Raw genomic sequence first — 25639 nt, forward strand, 5'->3', positions numbered from 1 at the left:
CCATAAAACATTCCAAATTCCAGGTATCACCAACATTCTTTCTCCCTCTTGGCTTCTATTAGGGGTGGGGGATGTGGTTCGTTACAAAGAATGAGTATTTTCATAGCTTCTCATTCTTGGAACTACCCTGCTGGTAAGTGCCTAGTGGAAATTTCCTCTTGTTTTAGAGTTAAAAACATGATTAATTAAATTATTTTAATATGTTCAATGCAATATGACTTCTAGTGCATCATCCTGTGCTCATACACACACAGACCTGTGCAAAAATCTTTGGTTTTCTTTGAGACGTTTTATCTAGCCAAGTCTTAGCACTTTACATGTTGCTTGATTTTTTACAACCACCAAGGATATGGGAAGTTGCTGCTTCAAAAACATAGAATTAGATCTTTCCAAATCAATAGTTATAAATTAATGGAAATTCCTCAGAAAATAGAAGAAACTCCTCTCTTTGTGGAAATTCCTCACAAAGAGAGCCTATGTGACCCTGGCTGAGTCACTTAGCCTCTCTGGGCCTCAGTTTCCTCTTCTGAAAATGAGCATAGTAACAGTCCCTACCACACAGAATTATTGTGAAGATGAAGTATAGTCATGCACATTAATGGGTAATACAGTGTCTGGTTTATAATTCATTCATGATATTAACTGTATTTGAGCCATAGAATACTTAGAAATCTGGAAAGTATGCTTAGTTCAGAGCTTTCACTTTCCAAGTAGGATGAATTCAGAAACTACTGAGTTCACCAAGCAGTGGTTTTCTGCACAAGATACAAAACCATAACCTTGTCTCGCTGATGAAGATTTTAACACACTTTAGAAAACACAAGCACATGGGTAGTCTTTCAGCTCGGGAAAAATTTCCAAACACCTTGCTGAGAGCACAGATCCAGATGGGAAAAGCTTTAAAGAGCCCAACTCATTCATACTTTTCCCACCTTAAAAACTTGGGCTTTTTCTGGCTTATAACAAAGCTCAAAAAATGCTAAAGTTTAAAAGAGACTTGAGGGCTGCTTGGGAAGTAAAAAATGACATCAGGCTCCTAACTTTGCGACATGCGTGGAGTTGAGCCTTTGTTTTAGGGAACTTCTTTTCAATGCCATGATTCAAAATTCCAGTAATAAACATCAGAAAATATTACAGACAGAATTAGGCAAGTCTGAGTCCGTATCCAACAGCTGAATGATACTGGGCACATTGCTTATCCCTCTTTGAACTTCCTTTGCCTTACCTAGAAAATATGAAAAATAAGCACCTATTTCAAAAGCTTACAGTGAAGGTTAAATGGGATTCTGCATGTAAAACGTTAATGCTTGGCACTTAGAAAGCACTTAATAATATTAGCTATTATTGCCAACATTCTCTCTTATCTAGAATGATATAGAAACTGAGTGCTCTAATTAGTTTAATATTATTGTTTAAATGAATTTAGGTATTCCTTGTCTTGTTCCTGAAAGGATTTATGGTAGCTGTTTTTGGTTAGTAGAAGTTTGCCCACATGACATATACTTATCAGACTTCTGGAGAGAGCCATGTAAGACTCACTGCCAGTTCTGCAGGGAATAGGGATCTGATACAGGTTTTCTAGAAGGCTATTTCTTCATTCGACAGATATTTTTGCAATGCCTTCAATGTAGCAGATACTGTTCTCAAGGCTGTAAATAAAGCAGTGAGCAAAAATAGGCAAGGATCCCTACTCTCATGGAGCTTAACTTCTAGTGGAATAAATTCTCAAAAGAGGTGATGGTAAAGGGATGTGACAGTGGTCCTAATACCAATTAAATTGGCCCACCTTCCACAGGGGCTCACCTCTGCCACATACCATGTGTATTGCTAAACTACATACTTACACAGTGTGCCAATTTTCAAAGAATTTAGTAACAGTACAATATACTCGTTCTTCACTGTATGAACATAAATGGTTCCAAGATTTTTCTCCCAGACAAAACTTTCTATAAATGCTCATTACTTCCCATCATAAGTACTGCAAAAACTACAATGTTTCTATAAATGGAAAAGTCAACTCGGGAATCAAGTAGGTAATTTCAATAACAGTATTTGAAAATACTGTAGATAGCTGTAAACACTGATATTACAACAGGTGAGATGTAAAAATGCCTGAAGCAACATTAATTTTTAAGGTTTCATGCTTTTTAAAGCATAACTCTCACTATAGATCCATATGTGTTGAGTGGTTGTTGTGGTAATGGTAGTTAAAAGTGGTTTTTCCCCATTTGTTGAAGATTTGTCCTCATCCTAAGAGAAAGCAGATAATTCCCCAAAGATGAAGAACATTATGGCATTGTTGGTTGGCTCCAAAATAACTCTGGAAACTGCCACTCAGGCTTTCTTAATCAAGTGCCAAATCACTAGAAATGCTGCCATTTTAAAACTTTTTAATGCTTCTGAGAGTGCTACTGAACCATAAGCTTCAATTTAACCTCAGCTTCCAAATTACCCCCAAAAAGAAGTGTGAGACCATCTTTGAATACCTTGAAACTCAGAGCAAAATGTCTTTCCCTCTTTTGAAATGTATGTTCGAGAAGGCATGCTATTTGAAAAAAGACCCACTTTAATTAATATAGCAAATTTGCATCAGTAAAGAACCTATTTTCCAGTTATCATGAGTATGGTAGTGCCTGTAGTTTCCACACTCACCATTTTGCCTGTGAGTTGGCAGCTGATGATGATGCCACATGCTTCCAGTGACAAGGCTCCAACTTCATATAAGCAAAACTGGGTGTCGAACTACTGGGTGATATGTGCAAATGAAAATTTGCACACAGTGAAAGCTTGTGATTTCAGCCACCTTTTATGACTTCTTTAAAGATCCAGAACAAGATTGGATGGCACCTGAGGGTCAGCTTTCTGACTCTGAGCTCATCTCATATCCCAGAACTGGCTATAGAGCTAGGATTGATGAAATGTCATGTTAAATCATTTCCTACTGCCTATGGCTACCCAAAGGCATCTGCCTCGAATTGAGCCTTCATAAAGTACATAGGATTCTGTATGGTTTACTTTGACCTCTGTGCAAGACATCAGCAAGAATTTAGGTTTACTGGAACCCCCGAAGCACTTGCCTTCCTCAGGTTCTAAAGTGAAGGCAGCCTCTTCTTACCCATAGTAAAAAATGGTACATGGTTCGTGGAAATCACCTTACTGGTACCCAGGGTTTTCACTGTTGTTCTGGTGAGTCAAAACCGCCTTATGACTTGAACTTTAGGGATGAATGGTCAGGTTTTGATGTCAGAAAGTAATTTCATTTGACAGTCAGCAAAATCTATTGGCATTCAACTGGTTTAGGAAATCCTAAAAGATAGCCTATGTAGTCCAAAACTATTGTTTATGAACAAAGAACCTGCCTCAGAGACTCTGAGCCAATGCCAGTCTCCAAATTAGATGAGATTGTCTACAGTAATGATCCAAATTTGAAGTCCTGTTGGTTCAGCAGAATTAAGCTAGCAAGCCTTCCCTTCAGAGGACACGCAAAATGGGTGGGAGGAGGAGTTTTCTATTGATGTGGGAGAGAGAGCAGATTTTAACCTTTAATTTAGAGAGGCTCAGGTTGTATATCACTGGGTACTCTGTGAGTTCACAGCGTGCTGGGTTCCATATAGAGCAACTGGGTAACTGGTCCTCTTAACGTGAGCAACTGGTCCTCACGTTAAGATCCCATATATTCAGGATCAAGGCAAGAGTGTGGGAGTTCTGACTCTCCCACAGAGCAGGCATTATGTTGTCACCTAATCAGCTTGTAGATGCCAAGGAAAGATCAGTCCATGGTAAAAGCGGAAGAATCTAGGGTCCTGCTCCCCAGGAAGTCCCCATACCCTAGTCCCAGGATAGCAACCATTAGATAAGGCATTCAAAGCACCAGAATTGAACTGCTGCTCCTTGTGAAGTCAAAGATTTTCTTTTCAAGTCAGATAACTGTCCGAACACCATTTCTTTAACTGCTCTACACATACTCTCCTAAGAGAGTCCCTGGTAATCGTCTTAATGGTAATTACTTGCTTGGGGCAGTTGACATCCACTGTTATTTTTCTAGAAGTGAGGAACAAGGGGAGGGAGCAAGAAAGGAGGAGGGACAGTTTTGAGATAATGAAATCTTTTTAATGACAGAACCATGTCGTTAACCTAATTAAACTGTAAAGTGGTATATAAAAAAAACCCAGGTACTAAATGGAAATGAAGAAATATATCAGCTGAGACAGCAGCACTTCTGGGAAACCTTCTCAATTCCGAATATTCTGACATTGCAGCGTCCGATTCTCGCAGTTATCCTTTGTCCCCCTTGAGCCTCGCACAGAGTTTTCTTAAACTGACCTGTCCAGTAAGGCTTGATTTATAATGCCTGTATCAGGCCTCCAGTAACCTTGGAAATGTATGTTATGTATCTGGTATGTTTAAGAAGCCAGACCAATCAATGGAATATGATGTTTTCTCTTGGCTCTGCTGCTAACAGCTGTGGACCTTGGGCCCTGTGAATCCGTCCTTTACCATTTCTGTGAACCCATCCCCCGCTCTTGTGTACTTTTCACACCTGCACATCTCTTAGAAGGACTGGACTTGTGTTATTGAAGTTGCTTTGGTCAATGGAGCAAAAAACTGAAAGTCCTTAGGCGCGTACCACCCATGGGTCAGCCCTTAGCCACTTACTGACTGATGCACAGGAGTTTGACAGCCCCTCTTTCATTGCCTCAAGTTAGGACAAACTCCGAGGTGCAGCTTACACTCCACGTTTCCTGTGGGATCAAATTAAAGCTACTGCCCGCAGGACTTTGTCGGAAGTCACACCTTTGCTTAGTATCTTCCCCTCCCCTGTACTGCTTCCCCCACTTCCTTACTGGTTTCTCTTGGGAGCCTTTCTTTAATAGATCCCAAGTGTGCTCACCTCAAAGCCTGGTTCTGGGTAATCTAGCCTAAGTCAGGGAAGTCTATCAGTAAGGCACTGGGCCTCAGTTCTAAGATCCCAAACTTGGAGGTAATGATGCCTGTCCTGGCAAGTGTTATGAAAAGCCAGCACAGTGATGGGATTGAAACACTGTACAGGTACACAGAGGGCTTCTTCCTAATTACTTTTCATACCTTTGTCACCCACAACACTAGGAGTGGAGGATGGCATCCTGGTACAATACAGCCCCTGCCCTTTAACAGCAGAGCTGCACCTCCACCTTCTCCCAAGTTGCTGTGCCCTATTTTCTCTGTTTTGATCACACTCATTAATTTCCTTTCTTACCTGCAAGAACCAACTAATCCTTTTCATTCATAATCAAAGACAGAAAATATAGGTAATCAGCCCTGGACTTTTACTTTGATTCCGACTGGTGATTTCCTCCAAAGGAAAGCACTAGTTTTGTAGGCGAAGGAGTTCTTTTGGTTTCATGGTTAGAAGAGAAATTTAAGAAATTTCAGAATCCCATGCCAATTCTATCACTAATCGCTTTGACTCATCACTTATCGCTTTGACAAGTTCATTTGACATCTCAATACGTACATTTTATCGGTGGCAGAATCATTAATATTTAGAGGCAGTCCACTTAGGTGCCTGGAATTATTCTGGGCAGGGCACTGACATCCTCCTGAAAAACAAGGCAGATGTCTGGGATGCACCCACAGCAGTGTGGTCAAGATTAATTAATATAAATAAGTAAATATTTGTAAGTTTGAGTAATGCAGAGCACTCGGCACCTCACAAATGGATATTGTGCAAATGTTTCACAGGCTGAGTAATAGCAGCTATGGGTAGATGGACAAATTTCCATCAAATTTAAAGTCTCTGTCACCCTAAGTGGACTAAGGTAAACATGTTCCTGATAGTTCATAATTGCTGTTTTCATTTTTCTGGCTGTGTAGATGGTGGAGAGAGACAGAGAAGTGGGCAGCCTGAACAACAAGCTCTTGAGCCTACAAATTGACATCAAGAATCTCCATGATGTCTGCAAGAGACAGGGGAAAACCTTGCAGGAGAATCAGCTCTGCATAGAAGAGGCAATGATGATGAACAGCTGCCACGTAAGGGATTCAGGAGCTGCCACCCACCTCTCCTCCCTGACTCCCATCTTTGCTCCCTTGGGCAGGAACAATAGAATGTTCTTCCATTGGTCAGTCACGGGCATTTAAACACATGCACCCTAACACACATATACACGGAAAATATCACCCTTGTCATCCGAATTTTGAAATCTGACTATCTCCAAGGTCATCTGCAGCTGAGGCTGTCTCTTCCTTCTCTGGTTTTCACACCTGGATTTACAAAATGTGACACCCATTGCCCTAAAATACCAGATCATGTGTATAGAGGGAGAGTAGCTTCTCCTAGTCTCAGACAAACTTCTAAGTCAATCATCTCACCTGCTCCAAGGTGTCACTCTTCATCATCACAGCAGGTACTGTCATTGCCCACATGTGCAACTCTGTCCACAAGTTTGTTTGTTTTTTAATGCAGAAATTCAAGCCTAGGACAAACTGAAAGTGCTGAATGACTTTAGAAGCAGCCCTCAGCCAGTTACAGATAGGAAGGTGGTTGATTAAATAACTCATCTCCCTTGCAGACACGTTCTTTGCTGTCTCACAGAGTTCCTCAATGGGATGGGGCTCCAGTTACCCACATTGGTAACTGGCTTGATAACCTACCTTTTATTAACTTCCTCCCCTTCTATGTCTCATGTCCTTACTCTCCTAACAGTTTGCTGAGATAACTTACCAAATAAACTGTACTTGCACTCAGTTCCTTGTCACAGAACCTGCTTCTGGGGATTTCCAAGCCAAGACTATCAGTAGCGTACCCATATCCTTGTGTAAATGGTAAGACCTGATATAATCATCTTTCTTGAGACTGTGGTTTTGAATTAATTCTTATCTGTAATCTGGGCAGTTCAGCAGTTAGGCAACTTCATTTTAGTCTAAGGTGTTCTCATTCTTTGGAGACTCTAAAGCCAGAATTTTGAAACCAGTTCCTAAATTTGTCAACACAAGCAGTAGATCCAGCTGGAAGATAATTTCCCAAAGCTCCCTAAAAACTTTGGCCTTCCAAGAATTCCTTACTCGTGGTCTTCATTTCTTTTTAGGGGCTCGAGGTCTTGGTAAACGAAGAGCAGATACTGATTGCACAGACTTCCAAGTTAGCCTCTTAGCTGCTATATAAGCAGCCACCCTTTCTTCAACATTTGCAGTCAACACTGCAGTCTGTTCTCCTTTAAGTATATCTGCTGAAGTTATCCCAGGTCTCATCCCCTTACTACAGAAACCACAAAGTCTTCCTCTGCAATGCCCTAAAAATCCTACAACACAGCATTCTACCTCAACTTACTGGACATTTCTATCCTTTCTCCCAGGAAGTCATAAATATAGGAAAATCCTTTGGTTTCCTAAATGGATCTCAGGAAGAAGATGAGCATAATTTACTTCTTTGTAAATACTAACATTTTAGGATTTTTTACCATTATGGTCACAAGTTTACTTATTCCCCCAGTCAGGGAAGGCCATATGGCTTATAAATATACCTGGCACCTTGGACGGAGAAAGGAATTCATTCTCATTTTATTATTCTAATTGCACAGAAGAAGATCTGACAGTTTGAAACAAGCTTTAAAACAGGCTCTCTTTTTTTCCTAGTACTTAGTGTAAAATTTAAATTGAAGACCATGCATGCAAATACGCAATTAGTTGCCTTATATTCATCCACTCAGAAAATTCCTGCAATGTCTGCCTTCCACTAGGAAATGTAATGTGAGAACAAAGGGGGAGCCCAAGACTTTCTGAAATTTTGACTTAAATCTAACAAGAAGGGAAAATAATCAGAAGGTCATAGTTGGAACCATACTTAAGTGAGAAAACCAAAAGATTTTATCGCATGTTATGTGCTACTAGAGAAGCAGGAGTGGGTGACGAGGAAGGAAAATGATATGACCTTGTAAACCAAGAATACCTTATGCTCCAAAACCCAGAAACAGGGCTCAGACTAGGGTAAAGCAAGAGAGGTGCCTAGGATGAAAATTTCTGACTCTCAGGCAGAAACCCTTTACTGGTACAACCCTGAGACTGAGTACCTATTTTTGCACCTCACTTACCTCACCCTAGTCCTGGCACTACCCAGGAATCAAAAGACTGTCTCAGTTAAAGTGAAAGGAGAAAAGAACAATAGAGATATCAATAGAATGGTGACTATACCGGAAAAGGGAGGGCCTTTTTTCAATAATTTGCCCAGACTTCTTTGTTCCCAGTGTTGGCACAGAAAACATACCCTGATGTTCAGCAGGGCTCAGATTGTCAAACTAATCTCTGGAGTGTATGAAGGACATTATTCTTAGCATAAACGATGTAAGGTAATTTTGATTCCTGCAGATAAAAGTAATTACTTGAATATGTAAAGATTAATGTATTCTTGATGGAAATGATCACCCATAGATCCCGTTTTTGAATCATTGCAAATTAAAAGCAAAAATGGAAAAAGTTAGCTCAAGTGTGGGAGCCTGAACTGGATCCTGGCACAGAAAAAGGATAGTAATGGAAAAACTGATGAAACCTGAAAAGCGTCTTTAGTTCAGTTAATAGTAGTCTACCAATGTCAATTCCTTAGTTTGAGCAGATGTACCATAGCTGTATAAGATGCTATCATTAGGAGAAGCTGGATGAAAAGGATACAGAAACTCTCTGTTCTATTATAGCAACTTTCCTGTCAATCTAAAATTATTCTAAAATAAAAACTTCATTTTAAAAAGTGAATCTCTGATAAGCAGATGTCCCTAATGAGACAAATGCCTAAACCACGAAGATGTGTCCAAAAGAAATGCATGATTCTCAGACACATTGGTCTAGTCTTTACCAGTAAGTACAAGAAATACAATTTGCAGAAGACATAAAAAGTAACAAATAAATCTAGTAATATAGGGCTAAAATAGAATTACAAGGAAAAGATTTCATTTAACACCTCAGAGAACGGGAAAGAAGTTAATGAAATGGCCGGAAAATGACAGAGACTTTCAGTTCTTAAATGGAAAAAAAAAAGCAGCAGGGATCCAGGTGTCAGAGCAATGGCAGCCGGTGACAAAGAACATCAGAGCAAACTAGAATAGGTAATAAAATGGTTAAAAGGTATTTTGAAAAACTGGCGTTAGGCAAATCAGCAGGGCCTGATGACATACTTGGAAGAGTACTTAAGGAATTGGCAGGTGTTATTAAATAGCTGCTAGCGATTATTTTTGAGAACTCAAGAGGATAAAGAAAGTCCCTGTAGACTGAAAAAGGGTAAATGAAGTGCTCATCTTTTTAAAAAGGGAAAAAGGGCAATCCTGGTAATTATAGACCTGTCAGCTTAACTTCAATATCAGGGAAAATATAGAACTTAACATCAATCAATTAGCATCAACTTGAAAAGCACAAAGTATTGGGTGGAAACCAACTGTGACTTATCAAAAGGCAAATCTTGCCAGGCCAATTAATTTCCTTCTGTGATCAAGTGGCCATGTAGACAAGGGGGGAACAAGAACTATAATCTCTTTGACCATAAGTAGGACTGAAAAGTTGACTAAATATGGAAACAGATTCCTGCGGACAACCAGTGCTCTCCATCTTTCCAGACAGCTCAGACCTGTGAAGAAACCTATCTGAGAAGCATGGTGGACCACGTGGCCTCTGGAATCACATCCACCTTTGGACTCTCATTTTAAGAGCAAACCTTATGGCCATAAAACCACTTCCAACCTGTTGATTTTCTCCGGATCTCAGTTGAAAGATCAAAGAAGAATTTAATAAAATATTTGTCCTCACGAGAAAGAAAACAGAAAGAGGCGGCCATAGCAATAGAAAATGCATTAGTGCTTTTATGATGCGGCTGTTTGGCACATACACAAGTGGAGGCAGGCTGAGTCTGTGGTATGTCATTTTCTATTCATTTAGAATTAAGAAAAATAAGCTTTTGAATACTTTTGGATAAATAAGTAGAAATTTAATAGGTCTCAACTAAGTCTAGGCTTTTCTCCAAGCCTTTGATATTGGAGTCCTCTAAACCCATAGGTGTCTATAGTGTCCAAATGTTTAAAGTCCCGTCCAAGAAAACTCCAGTTTCTCTTCAAATAAAAACAGTTCTTGGATTCTTATAACCGAAAAATTAGGGACAGGTACTTTGTTCGTGGTGGAGGATTTTTTTTTAACTCTGATTATCTGTTGGTCCCTTATGTTATCTCAGACCAACATCAAACCCAAAAGATTCAACATGACCTCCAGGGCAGCGAAATTATTAACAGTGCCCCGGTGTCATTGAAAGGATGCTAAGTTTCATACAAACCACTTAGAAACCACTTCCTGCCCTCAGGAAGCTTTTAAGCCAAAGAGCAATTATGAATACACCTAAGTGTAGATAACGTGCCAGGTACTAGGCCTGGAAGGAAGTCCAAAAAAAAAAGAGTGAATTATTTTAAAAGAAGAGCACTTCTCTCATTCTTTCGGGCAATGAAGAGAAGATGGAGATGTGGAAAGAAGAGAAAGCAGAGAATGAATACTCAGCAATGAAGACAATAAAAAGCCTGGCTCATTTCCAAATCAAAAGTTACACACTAGCTTTAGAAACACCAGTAACTCTCAGAGATGGGGTCACCTTCCACAAAGCTAAGAGACAAATAGATTTTGGCAAAATTTGATATGAATTTTATTAGGGATTTGCTTCACTAAAATAAGCCCTTCTGGGAGAGCACGGATGGTTCAGCTGTAGAATACTCACCTCCCACGCGGGAGACCCGGGTTCAATTCCGGGACAATGCACCACCCCCACGCCCCTCCCCCCCAAAAAAAGTTACAATTGTAAATCTTGACAAACAAACATATAAAAATAAAATAAGTCCTTCTAAATTAACCCTACCTCGGGTTGTTCACTGCTTGGGTTTAAGTTCTTGTTCCCATTAAGTACTTATTTGTGATCACCTCTTTTTCTGAGTGTCTCTCCAGCCCTACATCTTACCTGTGTAGGTAAGAGCTGGGCTCTTGAGACTGTCCCCTACACGTGCACAGACACACGCAAACACAGCACACACAACACACGCATATACACACAACGCTCTCATCTCCAAAACTCATTCACCCACACAGGCGAGCTGTGAGAATAGCAACATTCTTATTTTATAAAGAATGAAAGCACTTAAGTAAAAATATTTACTATGAATCTTGATAATTATAGCGACACAAAGGAAATGCAAAATTCAGCTTTTTTTTTTTTTTTTGGCTTAGGAAAGACGTATCATAAACCTCTCTCCAGCGACATGCACCAGATGTTCAGGCCAAGAGTTTGGCTGGTCTTTGCCCACAGCGTGGTCCATTACCCTGCCTTCTTGATTCTGACTCATTCAGAATGAGATAAACTTCCAGAAGAGTGGGAAAAGAGTGATTCGTATTGAACTGACACAATCAGCTATTGCCTTTCTGATTCTGAGCTGGGCTTGAGCTTTCCTTACCTTATCTGTGCTGCCACTACCCACCCTCACTAGAGAAGATTTTCTCTCTAAATCCCAGCTCCTACTGAATCAATCTCATTAAAATGACAACTCCATCTCTCCAGTTACTCAGGGCAAACCCTTGGAGTCATCCTGTCTTGCCTCTTTCTCCCACCATTCCCATGCCTAATGCAACAGCAAATCCAGTGGGCTCTACTTTCAAAATGTATCTAGAATCCAACCACTTCTCCCTAGGATCCAACCACTGCTACCACCTGGATCCACGCCACTATCCTTTCCTGCCTGGATTCTTGCCTCCCATCTAGTCTCTCTGCTTCATCTGTGCCTCCAGACGGTTGATTCGCAGTAGAACACCCAGAGGGTCCTTTGTAAAACCTAAAGGAACTCATGTCAATCCCCTGCTCAGTAACCTCCGAAGGCCTTTCATCTCACCCAAAGAAGTTAAAATCTTTAGGATGGTCTGTGTGGTCCTACCTGATTTCACCTCCCTTTCCTCTCAGCCCTCTTCTGGCTCTACTCTCTGCCTCTGCTCACTCTGCTGCAGTCAGAATAGGGTGTCTGGAGCCTCCTTATGGCTTGTCAAACATTCCCAGGCAGACTCCTACCCCCAGACCTTTGCACTTGCTGGGCTGTGTCCCTGGAAATATCCTGCTACAGATTTCCACCAGCCTCCTTCCTTCATCTCCTTCAAGTCTTGGCTCAAACATCACCTTTTCAATGTGGCTCCCCCTGAACACTTTATTCAAAAGCACAATCTCCTCAATCCTGGCATTCCTCATCACTCTCCTGCTCTTCTCTCCTCCATTGAGCTTCACAACTTCTAAGAACCTACATAATGGACTTGTTTCATTTATTGTCTGCCTTCTTACTAGATGCAAACTCCATGAAGGCAAGGACTTTGTCTGTTTTATATGCTCCTAAATCCCCAATATTCCTACAGTGGTTGACGTCTTAATTTATTGACCAAATTAATTAAATTAAATGGAAATGTAGGTCCACACACTAATGCTTTTAGCAGCATTATTCATAATAGCCAAAAGTCAAAACAACCCAAGTAATCATCAACCAAGGAATGGATAAACAAAATGTGGTATAGTCATACAATGGAATACTTTACCTTTATGAAAAGGAATGGACTGCTGATTCATTCTACAATGAAAACATTGTGCTAAGTGAAAGAAGTCAGATTCAAAAAATGTCAGACATATTGTGTGATTCCATTTATATGAAATGTTCAGAAAAAGGAAATTCTATAGAGACAGAAAGCAGATTAGTGGTTGTAAGGGTCTTGGGATAGAAATGGAGAGTGATTGCATGTGGGCATGAGAGTCTATTACAGGGTTCTAAAACTGAATTGTGATCATGGTGGTACAACTCTATAAATTTCTTAAAAATCATTGAATTGTACACTTATAATGATTAAATTTTATGCTATATAAGGTATACCTTAATAAAACTGTTTTTAAAAGTTAATAAAAAGAATTTTAAAGCCACTATATTAAAAGTACTCTGTTAATGAGGCTAAGCTCACAAACTCAAATTCTTTGAGGGCCAGGGAGCTTGCTTAGTCTCTTACTTTATTTCCTTTTTCCATTCAATACCTAGCTGTGTATGTATCTCTAATCTAGGCACTATAGGAACTGGCAAGGTCCCTTCCCTCTGGAAGTTTATAATCTAATTAGGAGTTAAGAGGCACAGAAATTACAGTGCAAGTCAGAATGTGAAATACTATGCTAAGGATATGCCAGTCATATCTATGGCACTGGTACAAAAACAGCTGCAGGGGAAAACTAGGACAGCAGGATTTGGACAGGGTCTTAAAGAATGAATAAGAGGACAGTAAGCATAGACAGGTGCTAAGGACTGGCCATAGGCTACCATCTGCATTCACCTCTCTTTCCTGTGTCATTGTCATAAGTGATGTTGGGCAAGAGAATACAGAAGTGTCAGTGCTATAGCCCTGAATTATACTGGATAAGCAGCTCAGGAATATATCCTACTAGAAGAATACCTGGTACGAAGTCAGTGTTCGGCATATGTTTACTGAATGAATGAATTAAAATGCATGATTGCTCTGGCAACATTTCAGATAGATCGTGGTTTGGCAAGGAGAGATCTCAACAGACATACACGCACACACACACACACACACTCCGCATCTGCAGAGTCAGACCTTCTTCTGGGAGGAGGAGTTGGTGCACAGGTGTGCCTGAACAAAATCTCTGCTTCCCATTTCCCAGTATTCCAAAATACTGTTTCTCCAAGTGTCCGCCCAAGAGTTCACTGTTGACTCTTTTCAATGCCCTTTTTTAATACCAAGTTTAGTCCAAGAACCATGACTGGAAATCCATTTCCTTCCAGGTCAATCGTGTTAACTTTTTAAGTGAAAGCTAAACATAAGCATATTATCATATGTATCTTTACACTACTGTCTAGGTCCTTTATACGTACACCTTTTCTTCCGACCTAAACAATAAGCTTCTAGTGGGTAAGAACCATGGTTTTTTCTTCTTTTGGATCCTTCTTACAGAGTGAGAATACAAATCAATATGTTTCCTTGTGACTAGAGTTCAACATTCAATAAACATTTTGTAAATGAAAAGATAGAAATATGGATAGATAGATGTGTAAATGGTTGAACACATGAAAAAAATCAAAGGATGAATGCATACTTAGTGACGATCTAAAGCCTTTTCTGTATATTCAATCTGCATTGCAGAATAAGAAGAAAACATTAGCATTCAAGGAGGCACAGATGGAGTTTGGGTTCAGTAAACAGTGCCATCTGAGACAACTCCAACAACTGAAGAAAAAATTGCTGGACCTTCAACAAGAACTGGAGTTCCGCACAGAGGAATTACAGACTTCTTACTGTTCCCTCCTGCAGTATCAGTCCATCCTGGAGAAGCAGACTTCTGAACTGGTTCTTCTGCACCATCACTGCAAACAGAAAGAAGATGAGGTATAGCTAGAATAACTCTGGGAAACGTCCCTTATGCCCATGCACCTACAGAAATCAGGTCAAGATTACTAGAAAGCAAACTCTGGACTTACAGAAGAGAGCACTGCAACATCTTAGGCAGGTTTTATAAATGCTCCTTCTTTAATACTGATCATTCTGTAGCTGAGGGGAAGGAAGCTAAACAGAATGGCATAATTGGGTGAACACACTGGTATTAATGCATGTGGAAGGGGAAGGAGTGTGAGTAGGTCCATCCTTACATTCTATGACCATTGCAATGTGAATACAAATGACTCTAGGTCTCTGAGAGTTAAAAAAGAGTTAGAAGGTTCATTAAATCAACTATTTTTAAAAAAATCAAGTTTTGATAATATATAAATTCCTGGCACCTGCATAGTTGATAACCAGACCTTGAGTGTGAGCCAATCATTGAGAATACCAGATCACTCAATTTTTTCAGATTAGCATTTTAGATCCTACAGACTTAGTTTAAATATATTCTGGGCAATTGTTTCTATTCATAGTCTAGAGCAGTATTTTTTTAACCAGAGAGTAGTATCTCTGAAGAATCCAAAGGAAATTCTAGAGGGCAAGAGTGTTAGGGTTCTCCAGAGAAACAGAACTGGCAGGAAATTAAGGAGGGAGAAAAAGAGAGATTGAGATTTATTTGAAAGAATTGACTCACATAACTCTGGGGGCTGAATTTAGTAGGGCAAAATTCTAGTAAGAGGTATTAGTCTTGAGGTTGAACTTCTTAGAGGAAGCTAATAGGCTGGAGGTTCAAAGAGGAGAAGGTATAGGTTTGAGGCAGAATTTCTTCTAATTCCTGGAACACTCGTTTCTTTGCTCTTGAGGTTTCCAACTGATTAGATGAGGTCACCCACGTGATGCAGGATAACCTCCTTTACTTAAAATCAACTGATCATAGTTGTCAAACCTATCTATAAAATCCCCTCCAGCGGGTGTGGACCTTCCTGACAACATTGGACAGAAATCCCAGAATGAGCTAAGACTCAGCATCAAGGGATTGAGAAAAGCTCTAGAATGAGCTGAGACCCAGCATCAAGGGATTGAGAAAACCTTCTCAACCAAAAAGGGGAAGAGTGAAATGAGACAAAGTGTCAATGGCTGAGAGATTCCAAACAGAGTGGAGAGGTTATCCTGGAGGTTATTTTTACGCATTAAGTAGATATCACCTTGTTATCCAAGATGTAGTGGAGAGGCTGGAGGGAACTGCCTGAAAATGTAGAGCTGTGTTCCAGTAGCCACGTTTCTTGATGATAAATGAATAATGATATAGCTTTCACAATGTGACTGTGTGATTGTGAAAACCTTGTGTCTGATGCTCCTTTTATCTACCTTGTCAACAGACGAGTAGAACATATGGAATAAAAATAAATAATAAGGGGAACAAATGTTAAAATAAATTTAGTTTGAAATGCTAGTGATCAATGAAAGGGAGGGGTAAGGGGTATGGTATGTAAAATTTTTTTTCCTGTTTTTGTTTTATTTTTCTGTTGTCTTTTTCTTTCTTTTTCTGAATTGATGCAAATGTTCTAAGAAATGATCATGATGATGACTATGCAACTATGTGATGATATTGTGAATTGCTGATTATATATGTAGAACGGAATGAGCATGTATTAAGACTGTGTTTCTTTCTTGTAATATTTTTTTTAATTAATAAAAAAAAAATTTTAATCCCCTCCAGCAATCAACTGGACAACATAATCTAGCCAACTTGACCTACAAAATTAATCCTTGCACCAAGGCCACAGAGCCCAAACCAGGGGAGTAGTGGTAGCTTTAACTGCAGTTAAACCATGGGTTTTACCATAATGCGAGCCTCAGACTTTTACATTCTGTGATCTCCCTTGGTATTTTCTTCCCTCGGCTTTTAAGACAAATTCCAAGGAGTGTCTTGGATGGTACTGTTGCTTAAGGACTAACTTCAGAGACTTTATAAGAGAACTTAAAGAACATAGAACTTTTAAAAAATGGAGTGCCATGGCCTAGTGACAAGAGAATTTGCTGGGAAAAAAAAAAATGAGAGGGGAGGAACAGAGAAAAATGGTCCTACAAAATATAATCTAAGATAAATCCTATGAGTATAAGCCATGGTTTAATAAAGTGAATGCAGGGCTCCATTAAATCTGGCTGTTTTACCAAGAGACAATAATTCAAATGAAAGAGTCCAGCCTGCACAAAGCAACTCTGAATTAGTTGGGATTCTGTTTGGCTGCATATAGTGGAAAGTCCCAAAATAACAGGGATGGATTTAAGACAAAATTTAATGCCACGTCATATAAAGCAAGGCCAAGGGAAGATGGTCCAGCACTGTTATGGCAACTGCACATGTTATCAGGTACCCAGGTTGCTATGTTTTGACTCCACACCAATAACTCTCTAGGTCCTTTAAGCTGGCTACTGGCGCTCCAGCCATCATCAACCTTGTTCCAAACGAGTAGGATGAAGGAAGGCGGGGAGGGGGAGAAAAGCAAACACCTTATTTCTATTTATTTATTTATTTTTTGCATGGACAGGGACCTGGAATTGAACCCGGGTCGCTGGCATGGCAGGCAAGAACTCTGCCTGCTGAACCACCATGGCCCACCTTATACCTTATTTTTTAAAGAAACTTACCAAAGTCCCAACAACACCTTTACTTACTTAGTGTTAGCTAGTGCTTAGTCACAAGGCCACAGCTAGTTACTAGGGAGCCTAGGAAATGAGGCATTTTAGTTAGGTGCATTCCTTCCCCCAGATAAAGTCAGGTTCTCTTAGTAAAAAGGAACGGGAGAATGGCTGTGGGATCTGTCAAGTAGCAGTCAATGCCAACACAGATCTCAACTTGAGAAACTTCAGAAGACTGCAGAAGAGAATTGAAAAGATGATTTAAGGCATTCTGTCAAGTTCCCCAAGGTGAATTATTCACCACACAGAAGTACCAAGTCCTTGTCTAAGAACTGTTTCCCCCAAAGCAGACTCTGAGATAAGAATATGGATGCAAGTAGTTAATTCAGGAGGTGATCCCAGTAAGCATGATGAAGGTTTGGGGACGTGAGAGAAGGGACTGCAGGAGTCCCCAAAAGGAATTACCTTCAGCAGATTTCTACTCTGGGCATCCAGGCTCAACCCCTCTGGGAAACTCTGGGAGACAATGTAGAGCACAGCTCAGAGGGAGCCCAGCTGACCACCTCAGTCATTTGCTGAGGGTTGCTCCTGGGGATATCAACTCCCCAGCACTGCTTTCCTTCCCTGTCTTGCCCCTCTAGTTGAGAGTGTTCCTTGGGCTAAGGAGAGCCCTCAGGCAGAGGCAAAAGTGTTTGCAGTTTGAATGGGTTCCACTGAATGGCAGCTAGCCTTGCCCTTAATTCCTCCATATAATTCAGACACTAAAATTTAACACACTCAACTACATACAGTTGTTTGCTACTTTTAAATCTTTTCTCTCCAAGATTGTAAGGGAAGACCCCCACGTCTTGTATGTATGTATCTTCTCAGGTCACAGCACATTGCTCCTAAGCATTCAACAAATAGTTGTCAATTAGTTGACTAATTGATTAGGGAGAAAAGGAATATCAATGAAGGATCATGCAATATCCAGAGGAACTTCAACATGTTCCCCCACCATCTCTTAGGAACTTTGCTGACAGGGGCCTGTGTGCATGTGATGCTCTACAGCTTCTCAATTAGACTTCTAGAGATTACCTAGCAAAGAAGGAACACTTGGATTTCAAGCCCTTAAAAAATATAAAGCTATCTATCCAAATCTATTCCTATCAACGGACAGGTGTTGAGTTCCTACTATATGTCAGACAGAGTGGGAAATAGTAAAATGGTCCCTGCCTTCAAGGAGCTTTCCATTAAACAGGACAAACTTTCTGTTTCTAATTATTAGCATTCTGATAGTACATATTGTAACTTTTAGATGTGCTGGACTTATTTTCTGTTCCTCTGGGTTTGTAGTTTAGCTATTAAGACTCCTTTGCATGACGTCTAATAGCCATATCTTTTCCTCATTGGATGCTTCCATGGGCTAAGTGTGATTTCATTCCTACACCAACAGGTGATTCTCTTTGAGGAAATGGGAACTCCTAATGAAGTGGACACCAGGCAGAAACTCCAACTAGCACAGGAGCAACTTGCCTTGGCCGGGGATAAGATTGTCTCCCTAGAAAGGAACTTAAACCTCTACAGGGATAAATACCAGACTTCCCTGAGCAACATTGAGTTACTGGAGTGTCAAGTGAAGATGCTGGAGGGAGAGCTCAGCGGGATTGTCGGCCAGGTAGGGCTTAAACCAGACAGCTAGTCTGCAAGTGCGCATGCTGGCATGGTTCCCTGTAACAGTCCCAGCCTCCCCTACCGCAAACAGAAGCCTTCAACCAGATGTTATGTTTGAATTTTGTAGCCCTCAGCTCTCGAACTTTCAGCTTTGACATCACCGTTAAGATTGTTTCTTAGCAATTTTGAGTCTCCTTAATTAATAGGAAGAACGACCCACTTCAAGTAAGGGTGAAAGAGAATTAAATAAGTTTCTGAATCTTCCAGGTTCTCACAGGTGTTGCAGAGGGAGGGGATCCATGAAGTCTCTTCTAGGTCACAGGACTCATCATGCAAGCCATGACTTTAGGATCAAACAGGAGAAGAAGGTCATGCATGCAGGATGGGACAGGAGAGCCAAAACGCCTGAAACGGTTTCTTTTTTCTTTTAATTGCTTCTTTTAAAAAAGTTGCACAAGTAATACAATGACGTAGGCTCTCCAGATGGAAGTATGGAGAGTAAAATGTGAAAATTTGCCTTCAGCTTCCCCCAGCCCCCTGTCCCCTCTGCGAGCAATCTCTGCCATGCTGGGAACCTGCCAGGGCCTTTAGCTATGCAGTCACATACACACAAGGTTACGGCTTGTGTTTTTACATAAGTGGATCATATTAGAGATGTGGTGCTTTTAAAGTAAACTAAAACTTGCTTTTTTAAAGTATATCTTAGCAATTTTTTTAGTTACTACCTCGTATTCTATAATGTCAATATACCATCTATTGACCCGTTTTTCTCCCTATGACAAACAAGCTGCCACACACATCATCATTTCCATGGGGTAATTTCTCGAGTGGCGTTGCTCACTTAAAGGATACGATTATTTTTGGTGTTTTAAAGATACTTCTAAATTGGGTACCAAAATGGTTCTACCAGTTTACACTCTTAGCGACAACAACTAAGGAAGTTTATTTCCCTACACTGACGCTGTATGTTTTCAGTCTTTTTAAGTTTTGCTAAACTTAATGGGTGGGGGAAATGATGTTTTCTCATTACAGTTTTCATTTCTTTTGGTTCTACTATTAAGGGTTGGGCTCCCCAGGAAGCAGAGTCTGAGATGGATTACATGAAGGATTATTAGAGAAAGCTCCTGTATCAGCACCTGTGGAAGAGGAGAGACGGAAATAGAATTAGGCAGAGGGAGGAGCTGCCCTGGGATGGGAAGCTCTGGGGATGTCCTATGTTGGGGGTGAGGAGGGAAGTAGAAGAGAGTGGGCTGGCTTTTATATCTCCATATTGGTCAGTTATTGGACGTGGGCTGCCCCTAGCAGGAGGCATGACCTTGGCCAAGGCAGTTTTCTTCAACTGAGGCAATCCCCAAAGAAAGCTGGCTGCCAAGCACCTGCCAGCAGCTGGGGTTGTTAAGCCCTTCATTCCTTTAAGGGAACCTGGGAGGCACAGCCCAGTGAACACCACACCGATAAAGCTGAACCGTGTTCCTAAGGGTATGGGCCATGCAGATTACTGTTTTGTTTTGTTTTGTTTTGTTTTTTGGGTTTAACAGTTTATTATAATTTATAAATATCATTTTAAAAACGTCAGTCCATTAAACCATGTAGAAATAAGTATGTAAAACAAAACATACTTTAAACATGTTTAAGTACATAGAACATCTGAAATTTCAGACTATTCAGTCACTTTGTTATGCTATGGCAGCCAAGTAATCCTTGACTTCAGTTGGTGTAAGCCTCCTAAATCCAGCTTCATTGCAGATTCTGACTTCTATGTTATCTTCTGTCATCTGCCCTTCAAAGCTTTCCTTTAGTGTTAAGATGGCTGTATGAATGGCATCTTTAAGTTCCAGATCTTCATTATATCTTTTTTCCAGGAAAGTTTTCCCGTTCACATAGTTCTTTCCCATTGCTGTGGCTTTCCAGGCAAAGTAAGCACCAGATGGATCTGACTGAAATAAATACGGTCGTCCCTCATTCCAACCACAAATAAGTAAAGAGACTCTAAACGGACGAACACCACCTGACTGGGTGTATTCTTGCATTACAGAAGCTACTCTCTGTACCAGCTGAGCTGTGGGAATGGGTTCTTGGTAAACAAGATAATATTGCTGAGCTAGTTTTCGAGCTCTGTGCACAAGCATTCTGTAATCTGGGCCCATGCCACTATACACCAAACCTATATGTTTGGTAATTGGTTCCACTTTGTGTCCACTTCGCTCATCATATACAGAATGGACTTCTGTTTCTTCTCAGTTGCCAACACCACACCATTTGCAGCTTTAATCCCCACTGAAGGGGCTCCTCCAGCTACAGCAGCCAAAGCATATTCAATCTGGACAAGTTTACCAGACGGGCTGAATGTAGTCAGTGAAAAACTGTAACCTCGTTCCACCATCTTTGCCCGGAGAGCCAAGGCGCCAGATTACTGTTTGACAAATTATTTATTTAAATCATTTACCCATTTTTTTTATTGGGTTGTTAGTCTTTTTTTTTTTTTTTTTTTTTTTTTGGTGCTGATTTATAGGAGCATCTTAATATAATATGGATAATATGCTTCATTGTATATGTTACAAATATCTTCCCAGCCTGCAACTTTTCATTTTACCTTATTAATTGTATTTTTCATCATACAGAAGTTTTAAATTTTAATGTAGCTGCATCTTCGATCTTTCTTTATAGATTCTAGGTTTTATGTCTTGCTTAGGAAAGCCTTCTCTACTCCTGAGAGTATAAGAAATTATCTCTTTTTTTTTCAGTACTTTTACAATTTTATAGTTTTAGCCCATCTGGAAAACACACGCACAAACACACACACAAACATTGAGATAGACTCTAATTTTGTATTTTTCTAAATGGATTTCCAGCTCTCCTAATACCATTTATTAGACAGACCGCTCTTTCTCCAATGATTTAAGTGGCAGCATGCATACTGATTGTTTATGTACATGTGGCTCGTTCTAGACTCTCTCACTCTTTTGATCCACTTGCCAGTTCCTGCACCAGTCTCACTTTTTAGAGACTTTAATTTATAAGTATGTTTTGACATCTCCTTTTAGGGCAGATCCTCCTTCACCGTCTTTTAATTTTCCTCACCATTTTTGTACATCTTTTCTTGGGAAAATGTAGATCTATGTTGACTTGTTTTCAAATTATATATTAATTTGGGAGCAATCAGCATACCTTATGGAACATGACATAATTCTACTTCTATTTAAGTTTTCTTATATGTCCTTTAGTAAGCGTTTACAGTTTTCTTTATAGATCTCACATACTTTATTAACTTTATTCCTAGGTATATTATAGTTAGTGCTTTTATGAGTAAGATTTTTTTTTACATCTAATCTTATTCATTATTGCTGGTATATAGGAAAACTTTTATTTTATCTCTTATCCTGTCACTTTACTGAGCTCTCTTATCAAATGTTCAGTTGATTGTCTTGGATTTTTCTAAGTAGTGTTTCCTTTCAGTATTTATACAATTTATTTTCCATCTTACTGCATGGATCAGTACCTCCAAAACAGTGTATAATTGCAACCCTCTTGCCTCATTCCTCACTTCAAAGGAAATGTTTCTAATATTTCACCATTAAGTATAGTGTATTCTCTTGGCTTTGTGTCAATGCCCTTTTCCAAGTTTAAGGCATTACTGTCTATACTGAGCTTCTCAAGAATTTTTATCAGGAAAAAAAAAAAGAATTTTTATCAGGAATGAATCTTGAGTTTTATCAGATGTTTCTGTTAACATCTATCAAGGTGATGATAGAGTTTTTAATTTTGTGCAGTGGATGACTTAATAGTTTATGTCACAATACTTATGTTTCTGGGATACACTCTATTAATCATGATATATTATTATCATGCACTAAATATATTAAAATTCATATTTTGCATCTATTTTCAAAAACGGGGTTCATTTTATGGCTTAACTTTTGGTGCACTTATCTCATATTGGTGTCTGGATAATGCTACTCTAAAATAATGAGTTGGAAAGCTTTTCACCTTTGCTGATCTCTGAAGCTATATATATAACATTGAAAATGCCTCTTTTTTCTAAGATTACAAATAAAACCAAGTTTCACTCATTATTTTCCCCAGCAGGATAGTCCGCATCTTCCACATTCTTGGATTTTTCTTTTTGTAGTAATAAGTCCTTGTTAATTCTTTCAGAAATCGTTATGGGGTGGTAAATATTTTCAATATTTCAGTATTTTATTCTGCCATCATTCTTGATTGCTAGTTTGACTGGGTATGGAAACTTTCAAAAGCATCTTTCCTTAAGTCCTTGAAGATAGTACAATGTCTTGTACTATCCAGCGTTAAAGATGAGTTATCAGATGTCACTCTGTTTCTCGTTCTTTGTAGATTACCTGTGTTTTTCTTGGAGTTTGTTAAACTCAGAGTGTTTTTAGTTTATTTCTTATTAAGTCTCTCAACACTTAATCAACTCTTTTAAACTAAATACCTGCATTTTCATTTAATTCAGAAAAATTTTTCTTCTATTACTTTAACACCAGTTTTTCATCCTTTGGTATTAAAAAGATATTGTAAACTGTAGATCTTGTCTTCCTCTATCCTAACTTTTCTACTACCCTTTTCATTTTTTTGCCCTCGTATATATTAAACTATCTATATAAATATTATTTATGGTCAATTTTAGATTCTGCCTGACCTTCTTACAGCATACCCAAAAGTAGCTTTCATGCTCAGTGAACACAAACTAATTCTAACATTGTCTGAAAAAGTCCCTAGAGGGAGGCAGTTTTGATGGGGAAAGTTTAAGGGACTACCATTCAAACTAGAATGTGAATGAATTATTTGATCTTTGTTTTTTTTACTGTCTGTATGAATTTGCCACACTATAGTGCATATCAATGAAAGGGTAGTAACCATCATGGACGATTTCAGATAATCTAGGTAGACATTGAGAAAAGAGAGCACTATTCTAGGAAAACAAGCGTACTTGGACACTGCTAATGAGAATGGCAATTGCGACAACCTCTTTGAAAAGCAGTTGTGCAATACTTATCAAAGTTTTAAATACCATTTGACCTAGCAGTGCTACACCTGTGAATTTAATCTACACATATACCAGAATAGGTACTTAAAAATTTATGTATAAAAATGTTCATTTCACCTTTCATTTTAGTTTTAGGGAAAAAAAAAGAACCTGGAAAGAACCTACATGTCCATTAGTAGAAGCACATGTACTAACATGGATAGATTTCTGAGATATCTTGTTAAATAAAAACATCAAGTTTTATGTTTTAAAAAGACAACATAATATTATATGCATTTATATGTATGCAATCGTATATGAAGTTCTAGAACGATATGCACAAATTTGTTATCTCTGGAGCACAGAATGGGAACTGGGATTAGAGGTGGTGATCAGAGAGAAACTTAGATTTATGTGTAATGTTACAATATTTTTAGAAAGATAATATATGCATGTATTACTTGTATAATTTAAAATTAATTTTAAAAGAGTAAGACAGATCTACAAGTAATGATATGGAAACCATCCAAAATAAATTGTCAAGTGAAAACAATGTTTAGAATAGTTTATAGAAAACTTTCATTTATGTTGGGAAAAAAAGGTAGGGAGAGATATATATTAAATCCTCAAATATGCATAAAGCATCCCTGGAGGTATACCCAAAAAATTAGTAACAAGGATTGTCTCAGAGGAGGGGACCTGAGTCAAAGAAGGTCAAAATAAAGGAAAACTTACCTTTCGGAGTATTCTCTTAAGAACTGTTTGAACTTTTTACCAAGTATCTACTGATTAAAGTTTTCCCCCCCTTTTTTTTTTGTTGTTTGAGGACATGTAATTCACAAACATGAGCTTATAAATACTTTTAGAAAATAGGTCTAGAGATTTTTTTTTCCATGTTCAAAGAATTCTGAAGATAACTCACAAATTATAAACAAAACCAACCCATAATTTTTAAATATCCCAGGAGCCTGAGAACAAGGGTGACCACTCAAAGGTGCGTATTTACACATCTCCCTGTGTGATTCAAGAGCACCAGGAGACCCTGAAACGGCTCTCAGAAGTCTGGCAGAAGGTCTCCGAACAGGATGATTTAATCCAGGAGCTTCGAAATAAACTGGCCTGCAGTAATGCTATGGTAAGTGTTTCCTTCTAGAACATTTTTCTGAGAGACCCAAAAAAAAACCATGAGGAAAGGAAGGAGGGGGAAAGTGTCACCTAAATTAATCTTTCTTACCAAGACCTCTCAAATGTCTTATGTACACTTGCCCTACTTTTGTTCATATTCTCGTGGTATGCATTCCCCCCACCATTAGTTCAAGACTCTGAAAAGACTTAAAGATCTCTCACACAACAACCGAAGGTTAAAGAGATTATGGCATAGCCATTTTATGGAATAATATGCAGCCAATAAAAAGGATTAAGCAGATCTATACAGGCACTATGGAGAATAAGTTGAAGAATCCCATGTATAGCTTGATAGCATTTTTTTAAAACTCTGATCAAAATATAGAATTATATACGCTAAACTGTCAAAAGTGTCCCCCCGAGTTGAAGTGTGAGGGAGGGGAAAATAAGTGGAGGGGAGACTTCCACTTCTTATTTTAGATGCTTGGTTTTATCTAAATTATTTTCAATAGCCAAGAACAAAAATTTACTGTTAAATTTTTAAAACCTTGGCACACGTGTTCCCTCACTCCCTGAGAAATTCCCTTCTTTAATTCTTGTGTGATTGTTTGGATTTTGTTTGTTTTTGCTTGTATGCTGTAGGGCAGGGGTCACATTTCATTATTTTTCCATGTGAGCATCCCATTATTGCAGCACCATATTTTGAATTTTTTTTTTTGCTTGTTTGTTTGCTTTGCTTGTTTTGGGGGGGATGTGTATGGACCGGGAATTGAACCCAGGTCTTCTGCATGGCCAGCTAGAGAACTACCCTCACACACCCCCTTCTTTAATTCTTGA

The 25639-nt window shown here is 39.1% G+C and overlaps 1 protein-coding gene and 1 pseudogene across 8 annotated transcripts in view; one reads left to right on the top strand and one right to left on the bottom strand.

The window, feature by feature from the left end:
- The first annotated feature begins 22 nt into the window (after nucleotides 1-22).
- PMFBP1 (polyamine modulated factor 1 binding protein 1) overlaps nucleotides 23-25639 on the top strand; it is a 50932-nt gene continuing 25315 nt past the window's right edge. For all 8 annotated transcript variants that reach the window (XR_013163653.1, XR_013163651.1, XR_013163652.1 and 5 more), the window contains exons 1-5: nucleotides 23-133; nucleotides 5854-6012; nucleotides 14164-14406; nucleotides 18476-18697; nucleotides 24642-24812. Coding sequence is in view for 5 of the 8 variants with exons in the window: in XM_077132897.1 (XP_076989012.1) it covers nucleotides 5854-6012; nucleotides 14164-14406; nucleotides 18476-18697; nucleotides 24642-24812 (795 nt within the window). In the remaining 3 variants the exon portion in view is untranslated. The remainder of the gene's footprint in view (nucleotides 134-5853; nucleotides 6013-14163; nucleotides 14407-18475; nucleotides 18698-24641; nucleotides 24813-25639) is intronic.
- Nucleotides 20370-21091, bottom strand: LOC143660362 (proteasome subunit alpha type-2 pseudogene; annotated as a pseudogene).

The sequence above is a fragment of the Tamandua tetradactyla genome, chromosome 16, assembly GCF_023851605.1.
Source record: "Tamandua tetradactyla isolate mTamTet1 chromosome 16, mTamTet1.pri, whole genome shotgun sequence".
Lineage (NCBI taxonomy): Eukaryota > Metazoa > Chordata > Mammalia > Pilosa > Myrmecophagidae > Tamandua > Tamandua tetradactyla.